The 15,732-nt window shown below is 42.8% G+C and overlaps 2 protein-coding genes across 2 annotated transcripts; both read left to right on the top strand.

The window, feature by feature from the left end:
- Nucleotides 1–352: 352 nt before the first annotated feature.
- SARC_07883 (hypothetical protein) lies at nucleotides 353–1,322 on the top strand (the record flags this gene model as incomplete). The annotated part of the gene is made up of 2 exons (XM_014298161.1): nucleotides 353–612; nucleotides 928–1,322. Coding segments are annotated over 2 exons (475 nt in total), but the record flags the coding sequence as incomplete, so codon positions are not given.
- Nucleotides 1,323–14,387: 13,065 nt separating this feature from the next.
- Nucleotides 14,388–15,186, top strand: SARC_07882 (hypothetical protein; the record flags this gene model as incomplete). The annotated part of the gene is made up of 2 exons (XM_014298160.1): nucleotides 14,388–14,635; nucleotides 15,096–15,186. The coding sequence occupies 2 exons, from the start codon at nucleotides 14,388–14,390 to the stop codon at nucleotides 15,184–15,186; spliced, it is 339 nt and encodes a 112-aa protein (XP_014153635.1).
- Nucleotides 15,187–15,732: the final 546 nt, after the last annotated feature.

The following is a 15,732-nucleotide window of genomic DNA, read 5'->3' as shown; positions in this document are numbered from 1 at the left end:
CCACTTAGACCCTTTAAAATGTCCTAAAGAATTCCACTTAGACCCTCTAAAATGTTCCAAAGTATTCCACTTAGACCTTATAAAATGTCCCAAAGAATTCCACTTAGACCCTCTAAAATGTTCCAAAGTATTCCACTTAGACCTTCTAAAATGTCCCAAAGAATTCCACTCAGACCCTCTAAAATGTCCCAAAGAATTCCATTTAGACCCTCTTAAATGTCCCAAGGAATTTCACTTAGACCCCAGTATACACTTTATCGTTCACACCAAGCACAGCAAATCACTGCCATACAACTCCTCACCACCCAACTAACACATCACGCGCCCTGATTGCCATCGTGCTACACACTACAGAGTGCAGCCAGCGACAGAAGGACGCCCAAGCCATCTACCAGGCCACAGGTGTAGACACCTACTTCCGCGATTACGAGGCGTGGAAGATATCTTCTATGTTCCTGCTGGGTCACCTGGCCAGCCAGATGTTCGGTAACAAATCAGTCGCGGAGACGTACGTGCTGCGAGTGCGCACGGAACACACACCGTCGAGTACGTCGAAGAAGCGGTTTAAGATCACGGATAAACCTGAGGTTGTGGCTGTTGGTGACCTTCCAGGTATGTGCCTTGCCTAGCAACATGTACACATGGCAGAACACTCACGCTTAAGCTGTTCTCGCAGTGGAGATGTGCATCTATCTGTATCCCTTTACAGAATAGTAGTGTGGCTGGGTCGTTGCCCAGCTATGTTTGCCGTATTGCGAGTATAAGGATCGCAACGGCTTGCTCCCTCCCGAACATTTTCTCTGTGTGCGCGATTAGTATCTCGAAAGATCTAGTATCAGTGTCTTTAAATACTTTAACTTGATTGTCAAAAACATATGCGTATGTATGTGCATTACTTACTTGTGTGCTCTTTGAATTCCTATGTAGCCGCTATACAAACGCAAGCGAGGGAGAGACTCCAAGAAACAGACGACAGATTCCAGGCCTTAGTCATAGTGCTACACAATCTGGTAGGCAGTACCACACGAGCAGAGAGTGTGCATGTCGAACGAAGGCTGATGCCTGCCAAAGAAGATTTCTACACGTGTGTGAACAAGGATTCTATTGTGGATTGGTTAAATAGCGACGAATTTTGGCAATAAGCTGGATGCCACACTCAAATATTTACAAGGAATGATTAAATATGGATGCTATAGATGGTAGTGAAATACGGGCCCATTAGACCAATTCTGACAGGAAACATGGCGTACAAAATAGTGCAACAACAAAGTCCTCTGAAAGTTGCCCTTACTGATCATAATCAATAGCTTGATTTTCGTGACTGTTGTTCACTGATAGGGCATGCGGACTAAATACAATGTGAAGTTCTAATGAAGAAATCATACTTCGTCCATAGTACTACTGGCGCACCAGCCGAGGTATTCCTCCCCCTTTCGAGCTACGGTGCGTTGTGCACAAAAAGTCGAACACCATACCAGCGTGTATTGAATTCCTGCGTTCGATATAGAAGTACGATGCTTATTACCTTCTGTATCAGAAGCGCCGATTGCTTGCATAAGCTGAAACTGCTATCGCGAAATAAACGGCACCCGTTAGAATGCGACATACTACTGCTATCCCATGCAATTACACAGTGTCACCAGTATGCGACTACGAGATGAGGAGTGATATATTATGATTGTCTGGTTTGTAATAAATTCTAGGCAGATTCTAGGCGGTAAGATGTCCCTTGGGCAGTGACAGTCCAGGTGGACCTATTGCCCGGACGCACACGCGGGTTCAGATGAACGCTGATACAGTAAATATACGAACCTGAGTGGCTCGGCTATTCAAACTCAGCACAGTATTGTTTTAGTCTAGGCTGACAATTCTCAAGGTTTTTACTTTTGTTTGCGTTTAGCGTCGTACATTGTCAGTAATATTTGTTGCTTTGCGGACAACTATTCAACTTTTGTTCTGTAATTACTTCTACACTCTAGTTTAGCATGCCTACGCTTACTCCGGTCTCTGCTACGGGCAAAGGCATTGATGTTTGCCGGTTTTCATCAAACTTGACAATCTAGCACTTGGATAGGCATAGAACAGGCTCAAGCGGAGGAGTCCATGCCACTATGACGCTTATGTTCTTCAGTGACGCATTTTGGGACTCGGCTGGACATAACTTACCGCCAAAAGCCAGCGCTTGGTTTACTTACACGTTTATGCGCATCTTGGCGTACTACCCTCCGATCCATCGATTCCTGCAGAACACGAACGCCCAGATGAAATCTGTGACGATCCGTTACTGTCGCCTGTCTCAGCAGACCTGGTGGCTGCCTTATTCAAGTGGGTAGATATCGATGCAGCAGCTCATGACGCCGAAGTGGTCGACTTCCGATCATTCCTCGCCCGGAAGCTCTTGGTAGTGACGCATCAGAGGCACATGCCACCATATCTTCCATCGACCCCGTACTTTCCTGTTGAGCCGGAAGAGCAGCATAAGGCTAGCATTGTCGAGGCTCGGAGAAGGTGGTTTCCGCTGTCACGGCTGGGACTGACACTGCAGCACGTGAGGGCATATCCTGTCTTGCAGACCGACTAGACGTCCTTGATCACACTAAGTTATTTGCCACACCGATCCTTCCTTGCGATCCAGCTATGAGAGTGCAAGTCGTTGTAGTGTTGAGATACGCTAGCAAGAAAGGTGCCAGCCCTATCATGCAGCTCTTGACACTAGCAACTGATGACATTTCTAAAAAACTAATCTTCCTATCGGCATCTCATCTCTTGTTCGGGCAGGTCATTTATGATGGCTTAAAGTTCGCCGTCCACAGTAAGGGGGTCGATAAAGCCACTCTGCTCCGTCGTTGGCTACTATTTATGAGCTAAACTGTTTAACTGACACAATAGACTGGATACGCCAGATGTGCATCCAAGCAGGTGACTATTTCCCGCTAGAACCGGTGCCTTACACGTTTCTCCAGCCTGTGACTGCTCGGACACAGATGTAACACAGGATCGTTTGCAGGGGTGCATTGACGACTTTGTCAACAGTCGCGGGGCGGCAGCCCCAGTCGAAGCAGCAACTTAAACTATCAGCTCGTGAGAAATACAACTGCCAACACTATTTTCACGAAAACAGGACCTTATGACGAGGAACGTTGTCGTGAACGCGAGAAGAGCCACTGGGAAAAGAAGCGTGAGCACCGAGAGCACTACAACCGTGTTAAGGATCGTGCACGGTCTAAATCGCCTTTTAGAAGCGACTCTACGGCCTTGGGCCTCCTCTCGATTCTGTGCCTGCTGGATACACTAATTGTTTTGCTTGCAGCAAACCGGGACATGAAGCAGCACGATGCCCGGAGACGCGCAAGTCTATGACAGCTACCGCCGTTCCTAAGCAGAAGCCCAGCTTCTGAAAGGGGCCGGTTGTCGACGGATATGTGCAAAAGTGTGCGGTCAATATTTATATGATTTTTGGCTCGGCATAAAATTTAATCGAAGAGAAAGTTGTTCGCAATAAATTAAAGATTTTATCCTTTCTATCTATTCGAATACACCGATTGTAACGGCCTTATGGCATCTGGTCACGAAACTATCTGCCCAAGTTACGTTAGACATTATTTTATTTCACGGAGCGCCAAACATGGCTGATCACATCGAAGTTACTATTATATTGTGCCCGTTTTCTACTCGGATATGATAACCAGTGTAGTCAGCTGGGCGTCAGCTTTCGATATGGATCATAACTTATTTGCGATGCCAATGCTTGACCTCTGGCAGAAGTGTGCTTATGGTATCCATTGCCGTCATGCAAAGCATTCGTTTAAGCGACGGGCGAGAGGGAAAGATTAGTAGAGAAATGTCAAGGCAACGAGGCTGTAAACCGCAGTCAAAGCGCGTGGTTACAAGGACTGCAGGCACCTATGACGGGACAGTTTGGAACAGCTATTCTTTCTTCCGCAGTGCTCCAGCTACCCCTGCCGAAACAGAAGCATGACGCATAGCATAGTATACTTTAGCGCCTTCGAATTCTGGTGCGATTGCCAACGAAGGAGTGTTCTCACCCCGTTAACCGGGTATTATACATGACGTTGACCTTCTCTCTGAAAGGGAAGATGGTTATAGGGCAGATAATGAGGACTCAGGGTACACGTCCAATGGCGACGACGATAAAGATTTGGAACTTGGGGCTCAAACAAACGAGGCAGGCAACACCACTACCGGGATAAATGAATCAATTGCTCTTCTCCATTTTTTGCTGGCTTTTGGCCCCGAACGGCACCTGTGTGCCAAATTTGAGCACATAGACCTCAAGTTACACCGTAACACGCAACTCGAGCGGTGCAGGTACCACTAATATAGTAACACTGCTATCCCAGTACAGTGATGCGTGCTGCGCACGCTAAGATAACACAGCTAGCAGAACTAGGCATACTGTGTCGCAAGTTGGATGGCAGAAACAAATAGTCAGGCCAACATTAAAATGCCTTCGATGAAACCAGATCGTGAGCCTTGGCCACTCCTTTACGATCTCGGCGACTGCGCAGTCGGTAAACTCTGAACCATAACCCATCCTGACCAACACCGAAATGTACGGCTTTGTCGTGGGCAAACCCTGGGTATCGGTCTTGGACTGTGGAAATGGGTTCATCCAGCTTGAGCTAACGGAAGCTTTCTCACAAGATCCTCGCTTTCTGGAGTCCTTGGGGCCGCTTCTTCTGTATCAGCATGCCTTTCCAAGTCTGAGTGACAGGCCTCACGAAGATTCCAGGAGGCACTAGTAGAAATGTTCGATGCCCTGCAGCACGTAATTTTGCATATTATCGCACAGTTGCATACTATATTTAAAGTCCTTTGTTCCACGATTCGGGGTCGTTTTCAAATCTATCACCGATTTACCAAAAAAGAATGCGTATTGGCGCAGTGCACAGAGCTTGTCAAACCATTGCCTGACAAACAGCTTGTTTTGTACTTCGATGCGTGGGAATTTGTTGGTGTTCGCGGTTGCCTTTACGTCTGACATCGAAACGATGCGCTCTTGCCAGGTGCATATTTTTCTTCTCTGTTCTCGTCGACCCTCAGTGTAATTATTGTGACCCTGATAATTGTGAGTGGCTATCTGGAGTATACGGCTTGAACAAACTCTAGCGTATCAAAAAACACTCTACATTGGAGCTCGAAATGCACACGTCGTATGTGGAAGCAAGATGGCTTTACTGATACCCTCGCGGTCGCTGACAGCAGCGGTGGCAAGAGTAGATGCACACATGTATGTATCACGACCACGTTGCCACGGCACAACTGTCGGCAAGGTCGCTGTACATCTCTCGCCTATAATTTTTACGCCGCAGCTCTCTTAGTTGGAGGGGGTCTACGAGAAGATTGCAGCCCATGAAGAGCAATATTACCGAGGACAGACACTAGATTGGCCCCACGTGCACCGCATTGTCGAATGCAGAAAGTTTACATGCACCCATTTGTCACGCATGTCAAGAATTTGCCGTACGTGCCCTACCACTATGTATATATTAGATCTAAGAAGTGTCAATTAATAGATACTACCAGACACATAACATAGGAAAGGAAATACAACTCTCGCAGACACAAATAATGAATGATATACTAAAGATATAAATAAACTAGACTTTTTTGACATGCATTCACACTGTCTTTGCGGACTTCCCTGGAAGCTCCCGGCGGCCTCGGTCTGGTCTTTCTCGTCGCTTGTGAGTCTACATACATCGTTTTTGTCAGACCACGTCGCTGAATTGATCACCTTTTGGGGCGTTCCCAGCCAATTCACAGCGGACTAAGACAAACATCCGCCTTTAACCCATATATCGTCTTCTACTCCTCCGCAGGTAAAAGTATATTCATGCATCTCGTAGCTATCAATCATCACCATGGCAACGGTAGAACCAGGTGATAATCAAGGCTATGACAAAGGGTCTACAAATTGACAATCTCGGCATCACAATCATCGTGGGTTCGGCTTGTGCATACTTTTACGCAAGCATATAATGCGTTACGGACGAGGCCCCTTATACAAAGCCTTTGTCGTGGCCTTATCACGGCGCCCTGACACTCCCAGCGAAGCGCACTGCTCTGATCTTGTCCACTAAGTCAGATGTCCTGGAAATAGTTGCGTTAAATATGAGCGCAGCTGCGATATTTTGAGCACAAACGAATAAAAAAGTTGCAGCTGACAAGCAGCGCCTTGAAGGTCCATCGTTTAATTATAAACAAATAAAGGTGCCTGACCGCCCTGCATAAGGTAGACGTCAAATACAAAAGAGTCTTCGATTAATGGCTCTTCCGGCACTCCGATTTCGCAGTCGCTCCGGAGGCTGATCAGTATCGTCTGTTTGATCTGTTGCGTGCATCACCAGAAAGCCAGAAGTAAAAGCACAGGGTTAATTCCCCCTTTGGTACGTTTCTCGACTATTGGGTTCACAAAAAGCAGCTCCCTGTGTGCACACTCACCGCCGAGGTTGTTGCTGACCTCCGAGCTGTGCTGTGTAGTCTACAAATACCGCAGCAAGAAAGCTGCCAAACACCAAGAGCGCTATCGATCTGGTACACAACCCATAAAATAATGTATCGGGACTTCCCGAGTGGCAGCAGTCCATAACAAACGCACTATTCACTTTTTCTGATATCCCACTTAAGAAACAATATTGTTTCTCCACTCTCAACGGTCATCGGTTTTGCATGTTTCTCATTAGCTCCGTTGCAGCGTTTGCGTACTATCCTTCCTATTTCGGCTGAACAGTCATTTGTACAGGCTGTATTGATCATTACGGATGAATTCTAATTAATCGCTTTAATCACTTGAATACACCTATTCTGAAACTGTTATTGTTGCTATTACGCGAACAAGTTCAGTATTCCTGTGTTTGCATTTCTTTATGAATTTGTTCTCATATAGTTTATGAATTGTCTTAGTCCAGCTACTATATGTGACCTGCTGGGCCGGCCTCTATTTTGCGGTAGTTGGGGCTTGTAATAACCTCTAGGCGGTACTGAACTACTTCAGGTGCTATTTGGGCTGTGGCAGCCCAGGTTGACCTATTGACTGGACGCACACTCGGGTTCAGATGCTGCTGAAGTAGCAGATATTCGAGCTTGAGTAGCTCGGCTATCTAAACTCAGCATAGTATTAGTGACTCATTTCTTTGACTAGTCCATATGAGTAGCCACCAAACTTACTGACATGTTTCAAGATATTAATTTTATATATACATACGTTTAGGGTCAGGCGCAGTCCAAAATGAATTTACTTCTCTGAGCATTCATAATTCCATATCAGCAAGTGTGGTAAATTTACATGAATATGGACATAGAGGAATATTTCAAATTTGCACCTAGTGGAAGTGACACTCGTTACACAAATGTCTAATAGAAGTGACACCCGATACACCCATGTCTAATAGAAGTGACACTCGATACACCCATGTCTAATAGAAGTGACACTCGATACACCCATGTCTAATAGAAGTGACACTCGATACACCCATGTCTATTCGAAGTGACACTCGATACACCCATGTCTATTCGAAGTGACACTCGATACACCCATGTCTATTCGAAGTGACACTCGATACACCCATGTCTATTCGAAGTGACACCCGATACACCCATGTCTAATAGAAGTGACATTCGATACACCCATGTCAAATAGAAGTGACACCCGATATACCCATGTCTAATCCAATACTCAAGCTTGCTAATAGTACATTCTAGATTTGTACTTATGACAGAATGTCACAAAGATGATTACTATGTTCAACTTCGGCTTTGTTGACGACAAGACTGCTATCCTTATTCCGAAAAAAGTTTATCGAGAAAGAGGATGAGCCATGGTATGTTCGATTTTCCCTTCGTGATTTGATGCTGATTTATTTTGGTAAAGCTGTATGTTATGTTGCTTAGTTGTGGTTCCGTAGTCCGACATCCCGGCGCAAGCAAACGGGTAAACAAATACATATTTAGGGAAGTATCAAGAAATCAATTTCCTTCTACTATGATTAAAAAAAAAAAGACAAAAAAGTATATATATATAAATATCATCAGCCACAAAATCACTTTGCTGTCAGCTTGTTTCGCATTTCCATTCTCAAATGCACATACGCCCACGCAGAGGCAGATCAATCGTGGCAGCCAATCTTGTATATGGATTACCAACCCTTTCACACATAACGCTGACGCTAATTGGCACTCACGCCTACACCATTCAGGCACCGGCTCTCGCGGTTGTAAACGGGCGCATAAGGCCTCGAGAGGATCCGGACCTCTACACACACTCCGCTCGACTTCAACCCCCCCCCCCCCTCCAGGCGCTAACTCCTATTCTTTCATGTATCATAGCTCAAGATACATACAATATTGTATCATAGCTCAAGATACATACAATATTGTATCATAGCTCAAGATACATACAATATTGTATCATAGCCCAAGATACATACAATATTGTATCATAGCCCAAGATACATACATTATTGTATCATAGCCCAAGATACATACATTATTGTATCATAGCCCAAGATACATACATTATTGTATCATAGCCCAAGATACATACATTATTGTATCATAGCCCAAGATACATACATTATTGTATCATAGCCCAAGATACATACATTATTGTATCATAGCCCAAGATACATTATTGTATCATAGATATGTGTAGCTGCTTCAATTGACTGCCCATAGCAGACGTTGGGTAGTTACCGGTGTATGGGTGTTTCAAATTCCTGCAATAAATAGACAAGTACGAGGTATATAACTATTTGTGTCAAAAGAGACGATTTAATGTACAAGTAGAAACTGACATCGAAAAGATAAGGCACTCGTACCCAAGTGAATGTCTACCCATACATTGTATCCACGACTATTACGCAGGTCAAGGCTATGTCTCGGCTAGTAGTATATGTATGTTCACAAGAATAGTTATGCATATGGTGTGCTGAAGTGAACGTATACAGTTGTAGTACAATCCCATTAAGGTGATACAAGATATAAGAACGGATAGAACACGTTCATCTTGGGAATGTCACCGCTTACACGGCAATATGGTGAGAATAACGAACAACCCCACATGCAAATTTACGACTGGAATCTGGACATGCATATGAACTCGACACAATACGACAGAAAAGAATAGATACATATAAATATATATACGTACAGCGTTGGTTTTTATGCAAACAAGAACTTTTTGGTATAAAGATTGGACAAACCTTGTGCATCTGGGTCGGGAACTCGTGCTTGTTAGCCCGCGCGCAGACTTTGCAGAATCGAAGAGTATAGTACATGCTGCAGGCTATCATACAGGGGATGTAAGTGTTTGAATATGCAGTTTAAGCAAGAGAGCGTATCAGGATCTATGGGCTCTATACACAGTGATAAAACATGCATAGGAGATAAAGACGGGTGCAGCGGTAGGGTTAAGGCGAGGTACATGTACGCATGGCAGAAATAAATAAATACGTGAGCATACAGGCATGTATCTGCAGGTGTGCTTAAACTCATACGCCAACAACAAAGACAAGCATTGAGGAACACACAATACTAGAGGAAGCCCTTGCGAGGTGTAAAGTAGAACACGAGTGATCTTTGATATATGTATAAACAAGCACATGTACATGGCAGTTGTCAAGAATATAATCATGTGTGTACGTATGCACTCCACATCGAGTTCCCGTGTATGCATATGCAATGAACATGGGTAGACAGGAGAAGTTTGACTGTAACTTCATGGATCTTCGTCTCTATTCAAAGCTATGATGGTCAGACATCATCGTATACACTAGCATCCTTATATTTAGATCCAAATATAATTATACGAAAACAAACATTCAGGCAGAAACACACGTACATAAGAGTCAACAATACAGCAAGAATGACGGTGATATCCAACGCGCAATCATCTGGCAACTGAACAGTAAAGTCACATTGTGTGGGCAGAAGGACTAGGCGCATATCTATTGATACCATAGACAGACATCCATGAACAGTAAAAGCATAGCTGAGCATGTGCATATCTGTTGTTACCATAGGCACATATATGAACAATAAACGCATAGCTAAACATGAAAATAGCCGCATGTCGATCCAACTACGTCTACCTGTACGATTAAGAGTTCACGTATATACATACATCTTGAGTACATAGAAAACTTCTAGATGAACAGGTATTTAGATACTATACCACAAACGCACTGTGCAGGTAGAAGTGTATCCTATGACCCATTTACATCGGCAAACGAGGGCGAACACGTGAACGTACCACAAAGGCTTTCATTGTCGGATGGAGCAAGTTATCGAGACCGTACCTGTAGAGATCAAGTACAGAGCATGCACACACAAACACGCACCTTGACACACGGTATGTGAGCAGACCACACACTTCGACCCCAAGACTAGATGGCCGGGGGTGTCGTCAGACTCAAAGGGATCCCTTTTGATATAGCAATCTTCGTGATATCTACGTTACAGTAATGAGAGAAAACGAGTCATATTGCAGGTTAAGGCAGTCAACTGGGTTATAAAAAATTGGAATAGGACACGATTTACGCAATGTGATGCCTTTGAGGGAGTGTTGCAATAGATATCTGTTTCAGATGTGTGTAGTCTGTTTTTGTATATAAGGATTGTATGTAGAAACTGATACGTTAAACATGCGAAGTAGTCAACTACACCAATTTCGAACTGAGAACATTAAAACATCATGTGACGATTTATTCTTCATCGAGTTATGTTACTCAGAGTTGCACAGCAGTGGATAAATAATGTATATATTTCTTTGACGTCTCGTGACAGAAATATTAATACGTATAAATGTAAACAAATAAACAATGAAATATATGTCCTTACTAAGATATATATAAATAAATTTCATTCCATAAATCTGAATAACACAGGCATATATATATACATATATAATTATATACGAATACATATATACATATATAATTATATACGAATACATATATACATATATAAATATACAAAGGTAAATGAGCATATATAATTATATATGAATGCATAAGTATATATAAATAGTATATACATCCTCTCACCCATCCACACACACATATACATACAAATAATTATATAAAAACAGTATATCTATATAATATAAGTATATATATATCTATCTACGTGCGTGCGTTCTTATGTTTGTGTATGTATGTATGTTTTAATGTATGACCAGGAAGTATTGGCGGATAGTATGTCTGTGGCGGACTCAGAGTTCTACACGAATATCCGGAGTCGAATTGTCTACTCATCAGGCAAATCAAATCGGGAGAGTGCGCCGAAATCAAAGGCAAACAGTTTGTCCTGAACACAAGTGCCATTCAGTTTCGAGAATACCGCTTGTATTGTTGACGTACTCTTTTTGCCTCTGGGTTCGACGATCTCTTCCGACTCGATTCTCCTGACGAGCAGGAAATCACTCCGGATACTCGCGTAGAACTCAGAGTCCTCCACAGACATACTATCCACCAATAATTGCTGTTCAAATATTGAAACATACACATACATACACACACAATATATAAATATATATACATACATACATACAAACGTAAACATGTACATATACACATATATACGATATGTATATATATGAGTGCGTGTTCTTGTGTTTGTGCATTATGTATATAAGTATGTTTTAATTTATGACCAGGAAGTATTGGCGGATAGTATGCCCGTGGCGGACTCGCGAATATCCGGAGTCGAATTGTCTGCTTATCAGGCGAATCAAAACGGGAGAGTGCGCCGAAACCAAAGGCAAACAGCTTGTCCTGAACACAAAAGTGTTATTCAGTTCCGAGAATACCGCTTGTTTTCTTGACTTACTTTTTTGCCTCTGGTTTCGACGATCTCTTCCGACTCGATTCTCCTGACGAGCAGGAAAATACTACGGACACTCCCTCAGAGTCCACTACAGACATACTATCCACCAATAATTGCTGTTCAAATATTGAAACATACATACACATACACAAACAATATATATGTGCGCTTTGTGTGTGTCTATTTATGTAGATTTGTATGTACGTTTGTATATATATATATATAGATATATATAAATATACATACATACGCATACATGTACATACACACATACATACATACGATATGTATATATATCTACAACTATACATATGTATATATATATATATATGTGCGTGTATGTGGGGGGGAGGGGGGCGTTTTGTGTGTGTGTCTATTCATGTAGATTTGTATGTACGTTTGTATATATATATAGATATATATAAAGATACATACTTACGTATACATGTACATACACATGTATATATATCTACAACTATATATACATATGCGCGCACGCGTGTGTGTGTGTACTTTCTTGTGTTTGTGCGTGTATGTATATAAGTATCTTTTAATGTATGATCAGGAAGTATTGGCGGATAGTATGTCCGTGGCGGACTCGCGAATATCCGGAGTCGAATTGTCTGCTCATCAGGCGAATCAAATCGGGAGAGTGCGCCGAAACCAAAGGCAAACAGTTTGTCCTGAAGACAAGTGCCATTCAGTTTCGAGAATATCGATTGTTCTCTTGGCGTACTTTTTTGCCTCTGGTTTCGACGATCTCTTCCGACTCGATTCTCCTGACGAGCAGGAAATTACTCCGGATATTCGCGTAGAACTCAGAGTCCTCCACAGACGCACTAACCACCAACAATTTCTGTTCAAATAATGGAATATACAAACATACACATACACACACACGCACATGTCGTAGCCAAATGAATATACCATAAAGCAGGCCATGTACGCAATTTCATGCCAGCACATCCAGCAGGACGCCGACAAATCAATATCAAAACAATATCAAAGACACCTACATACCTCTCAAAACACTGAACAACCCATTGTACACCTTGCAGCAGAAACGCGTAATTGAAATATCACAGTCATGTACATATATAATGATACCCTGTGTAAGTTGTAGGAAAACCACAACTTACACAATGTTCCGACTTCCAAACCATGGCTTTCTGCCGTAATAGTCAAAGCCAGCTGACATATCGCAGCGGAAACAGTCGAACGTACCCCCCGCCGCACGAGACTGGGGACGCGACCCAGAACTAGACATCTGGAAGATGCTTGTATTTACATAGGTGTGACAGCATATGATATACATAAAGGTTGTATTACTTATAACAGCAGATAAACAGCAGATACAAAGTGAGTTGCCAATATGACATATTCGACGATATGTATTTACGAGTGCGTGTACTGTACATAAATAGTAAAATACAGAAATACAATTTACCAAAAGCCGCACTGGTCTGGCGGGTGTGAGGACATTTTGATTTGTTTTTTATTTTGTTTTAAATACTCCCTTGTGCGGCTATTTATATCTTATTTACATAAATATAAATAGTTTAAAATATGTATGTATGCCCAACCGCCAAAGGGACTATAAAGCAAGATTGAAGAGAGAGAAGAATAAAAAACATGAAGAAAAAACCAAGTATGTATTATGTACAAACAATAAAAAATAAATACAAAATGTACTCGTCAGATTTGAGATTTGAGACAAGTTGAGAGGTGAGAGTCGTCGGTTGACAACATTCAACAACTTTACGCGCGAGAGAGACAGTGAGAGTAGACGCCTCGACACTAAGTACAGTCTATCATACCGTCTACAGTAGTACAAGTACAGTCTATTTACACACACTAGCAGCCTCGACGGTTGGCAAATATTTATTTTTAGTCAGAGACTCTCATCAGTCCTCAGAGACTCAGAGAGACTGGGAACTCTTTGAAGTGGCCCGGGTGGGTGCGGGAGACTGAGAGTCATGAAGCGAGAGGAGGCGGGCCCTAAATGCCAAAAAAAAAAGTTGGAAGTGAATTTTGTATTACTTCGAGGCAATCATCTGTCGTGTAGCGGGTCTAATAGGGGCCTATTGCAACGGTTAAAGCCAGCATATTTATTCCTCCGACTTATTCTTTTGGTAATACCTTAATTAACCAAAATATTCAATTTCGCATACTCTACGTCTGAGGTTGGGTGCCGGTGTTTCAGTCAGAAATTTTCAAATCACGGAGAGTACCTTGTTCGCCTCTAACCTGTATTTTGTAGTCAAGCTGCCGTTCCTGAGTGTCCTAGAGAGGTGTTTAAGAGAAACTATTACTGATAGATAGCCTTATTTATAAGGATAGTTGGGGTATATAACACATAGTCAGCGAGGACATGTGGAGTACCAAGTATCCATGTTACACAGCTTACACTCAGCACGAACGCAACAAGCGCGATCGGGTGTTTCCGTGCACATAGATGGACAAATAAGTTTAAGCAATACACCAAATAATCACAATAACAAGCCATATAATTTATAGCAACACACTCAATTACATAAAATATGAGCACATACACTGACGACGAATGTGCTGCCGTGGGACTGCCAGCCGGAAGGAGTGGCGTGATCATCAAATGGAACGTAGAGAAGGGCTCGAATCTGTATCTCGGCCAAGAAGTGTGCGTGTACAAATACGAAGTTCTGAACAAAGAAACCCAAAATATCGAGACTAGACAGAAGAAACTGAAGACGGGTGTCGCTGGGATTGTGGCAAGGATAGTTGTCAAGGAAAACGAGGCCATAGGTTCAAAGTATGCACAGATGGGTTTACTTTGAGATTCGTTCCTTTTTTTTTGTCGTCAATATGTGCAACAATAGTGTGTAGGTTGAGTACTTTCGTGTAGGTGTTATCGAAACATCGGAAGGGTTTGTATCAGATATGCCATAAGTACCTGTACAACAGGGGTAATACCTCCTACGGCTTGTCGGCGTGCAACACTGTGAGCTACTTTATTTATCTTCTAAACTATTGTATGTTCGGTTCTGTTATCTTCTTAACTGCTTCGGATAGGTCGACCCTACGCATATGAGTTGTGCCGAACCTTCTTTGCCTCCTTCCAGGGTGCCAGTCACCATGGTCGAGGAAGGCTGACCTAGTTGTTAGATTCTACCCACGTAACATGTTAGATGTGTTCTACTTGCGTTTTGACTATATTTTGTGTCTTATAACGTGACACCCACTACAACTGACATATCTCATCTCCCTTGCAGCCAACCCGCCGTCATGATCAAAGAAGAATGCAAGCATGAGCTTGTGTCGATGGGCATATGCAACGAGTGCGAGGCCGATGTGACCTTGTAAGTCCTGCACCGGAAGTGATGTGCACTCGTGTTTCTGACACAGTGTTAAGAATGTATAGTTTCGTAATGTTCCTTGCGCTTATTTAAACTTCTGTGTACTTGAGTGTACGTGCATGCGCACCGTGGACTTTTTGTCGCTACGGAAGCAGGAACATGATCTATGTGATCTATGTTTCCCTGCACATAAAAGATACAACGCACAAATACATACATATATATATATATATAGATATATATGTATACATACAAGATTTCTAACTCTGAACATCTTTGGCATACCTTCATACACATGTACGGGCACACAGCGGGCATTTTGCCACCAAGAAAGCAGAGACTGTGTCTATGATACATGGAGTGCCAGACCTGCATGTGTCACAGACCGAAGCCCATCGGATAGGGCAAATGGACAAACAACGCTTAATAGACCTGAACAAACTTGTTCTTATCCTAGATTTGGATCAAACACTGTTGCATGCCACAGCGTCAGTGCATGTGGATCAATGGCTGAGCACACACAACTATCCCAGAAAGGTATGCATATATATAT

Source organism: Sphaeroforma arctica (genome assembly GCF_001186125.1).
Source record: "Sphaeroforma arctica JP610 unplaced genomic scaffold supercont1.658, whole genome shotgun sequence".
NCBI classification, from domain to species: domain Eukaryota; class Ichthyosporea; order Ichthyophonida; genus Sphaeroforma; species Sphaeroforma arctica.
This window is presented reverse-complemented; position numbering and strand designations above follow the sequence as displayed.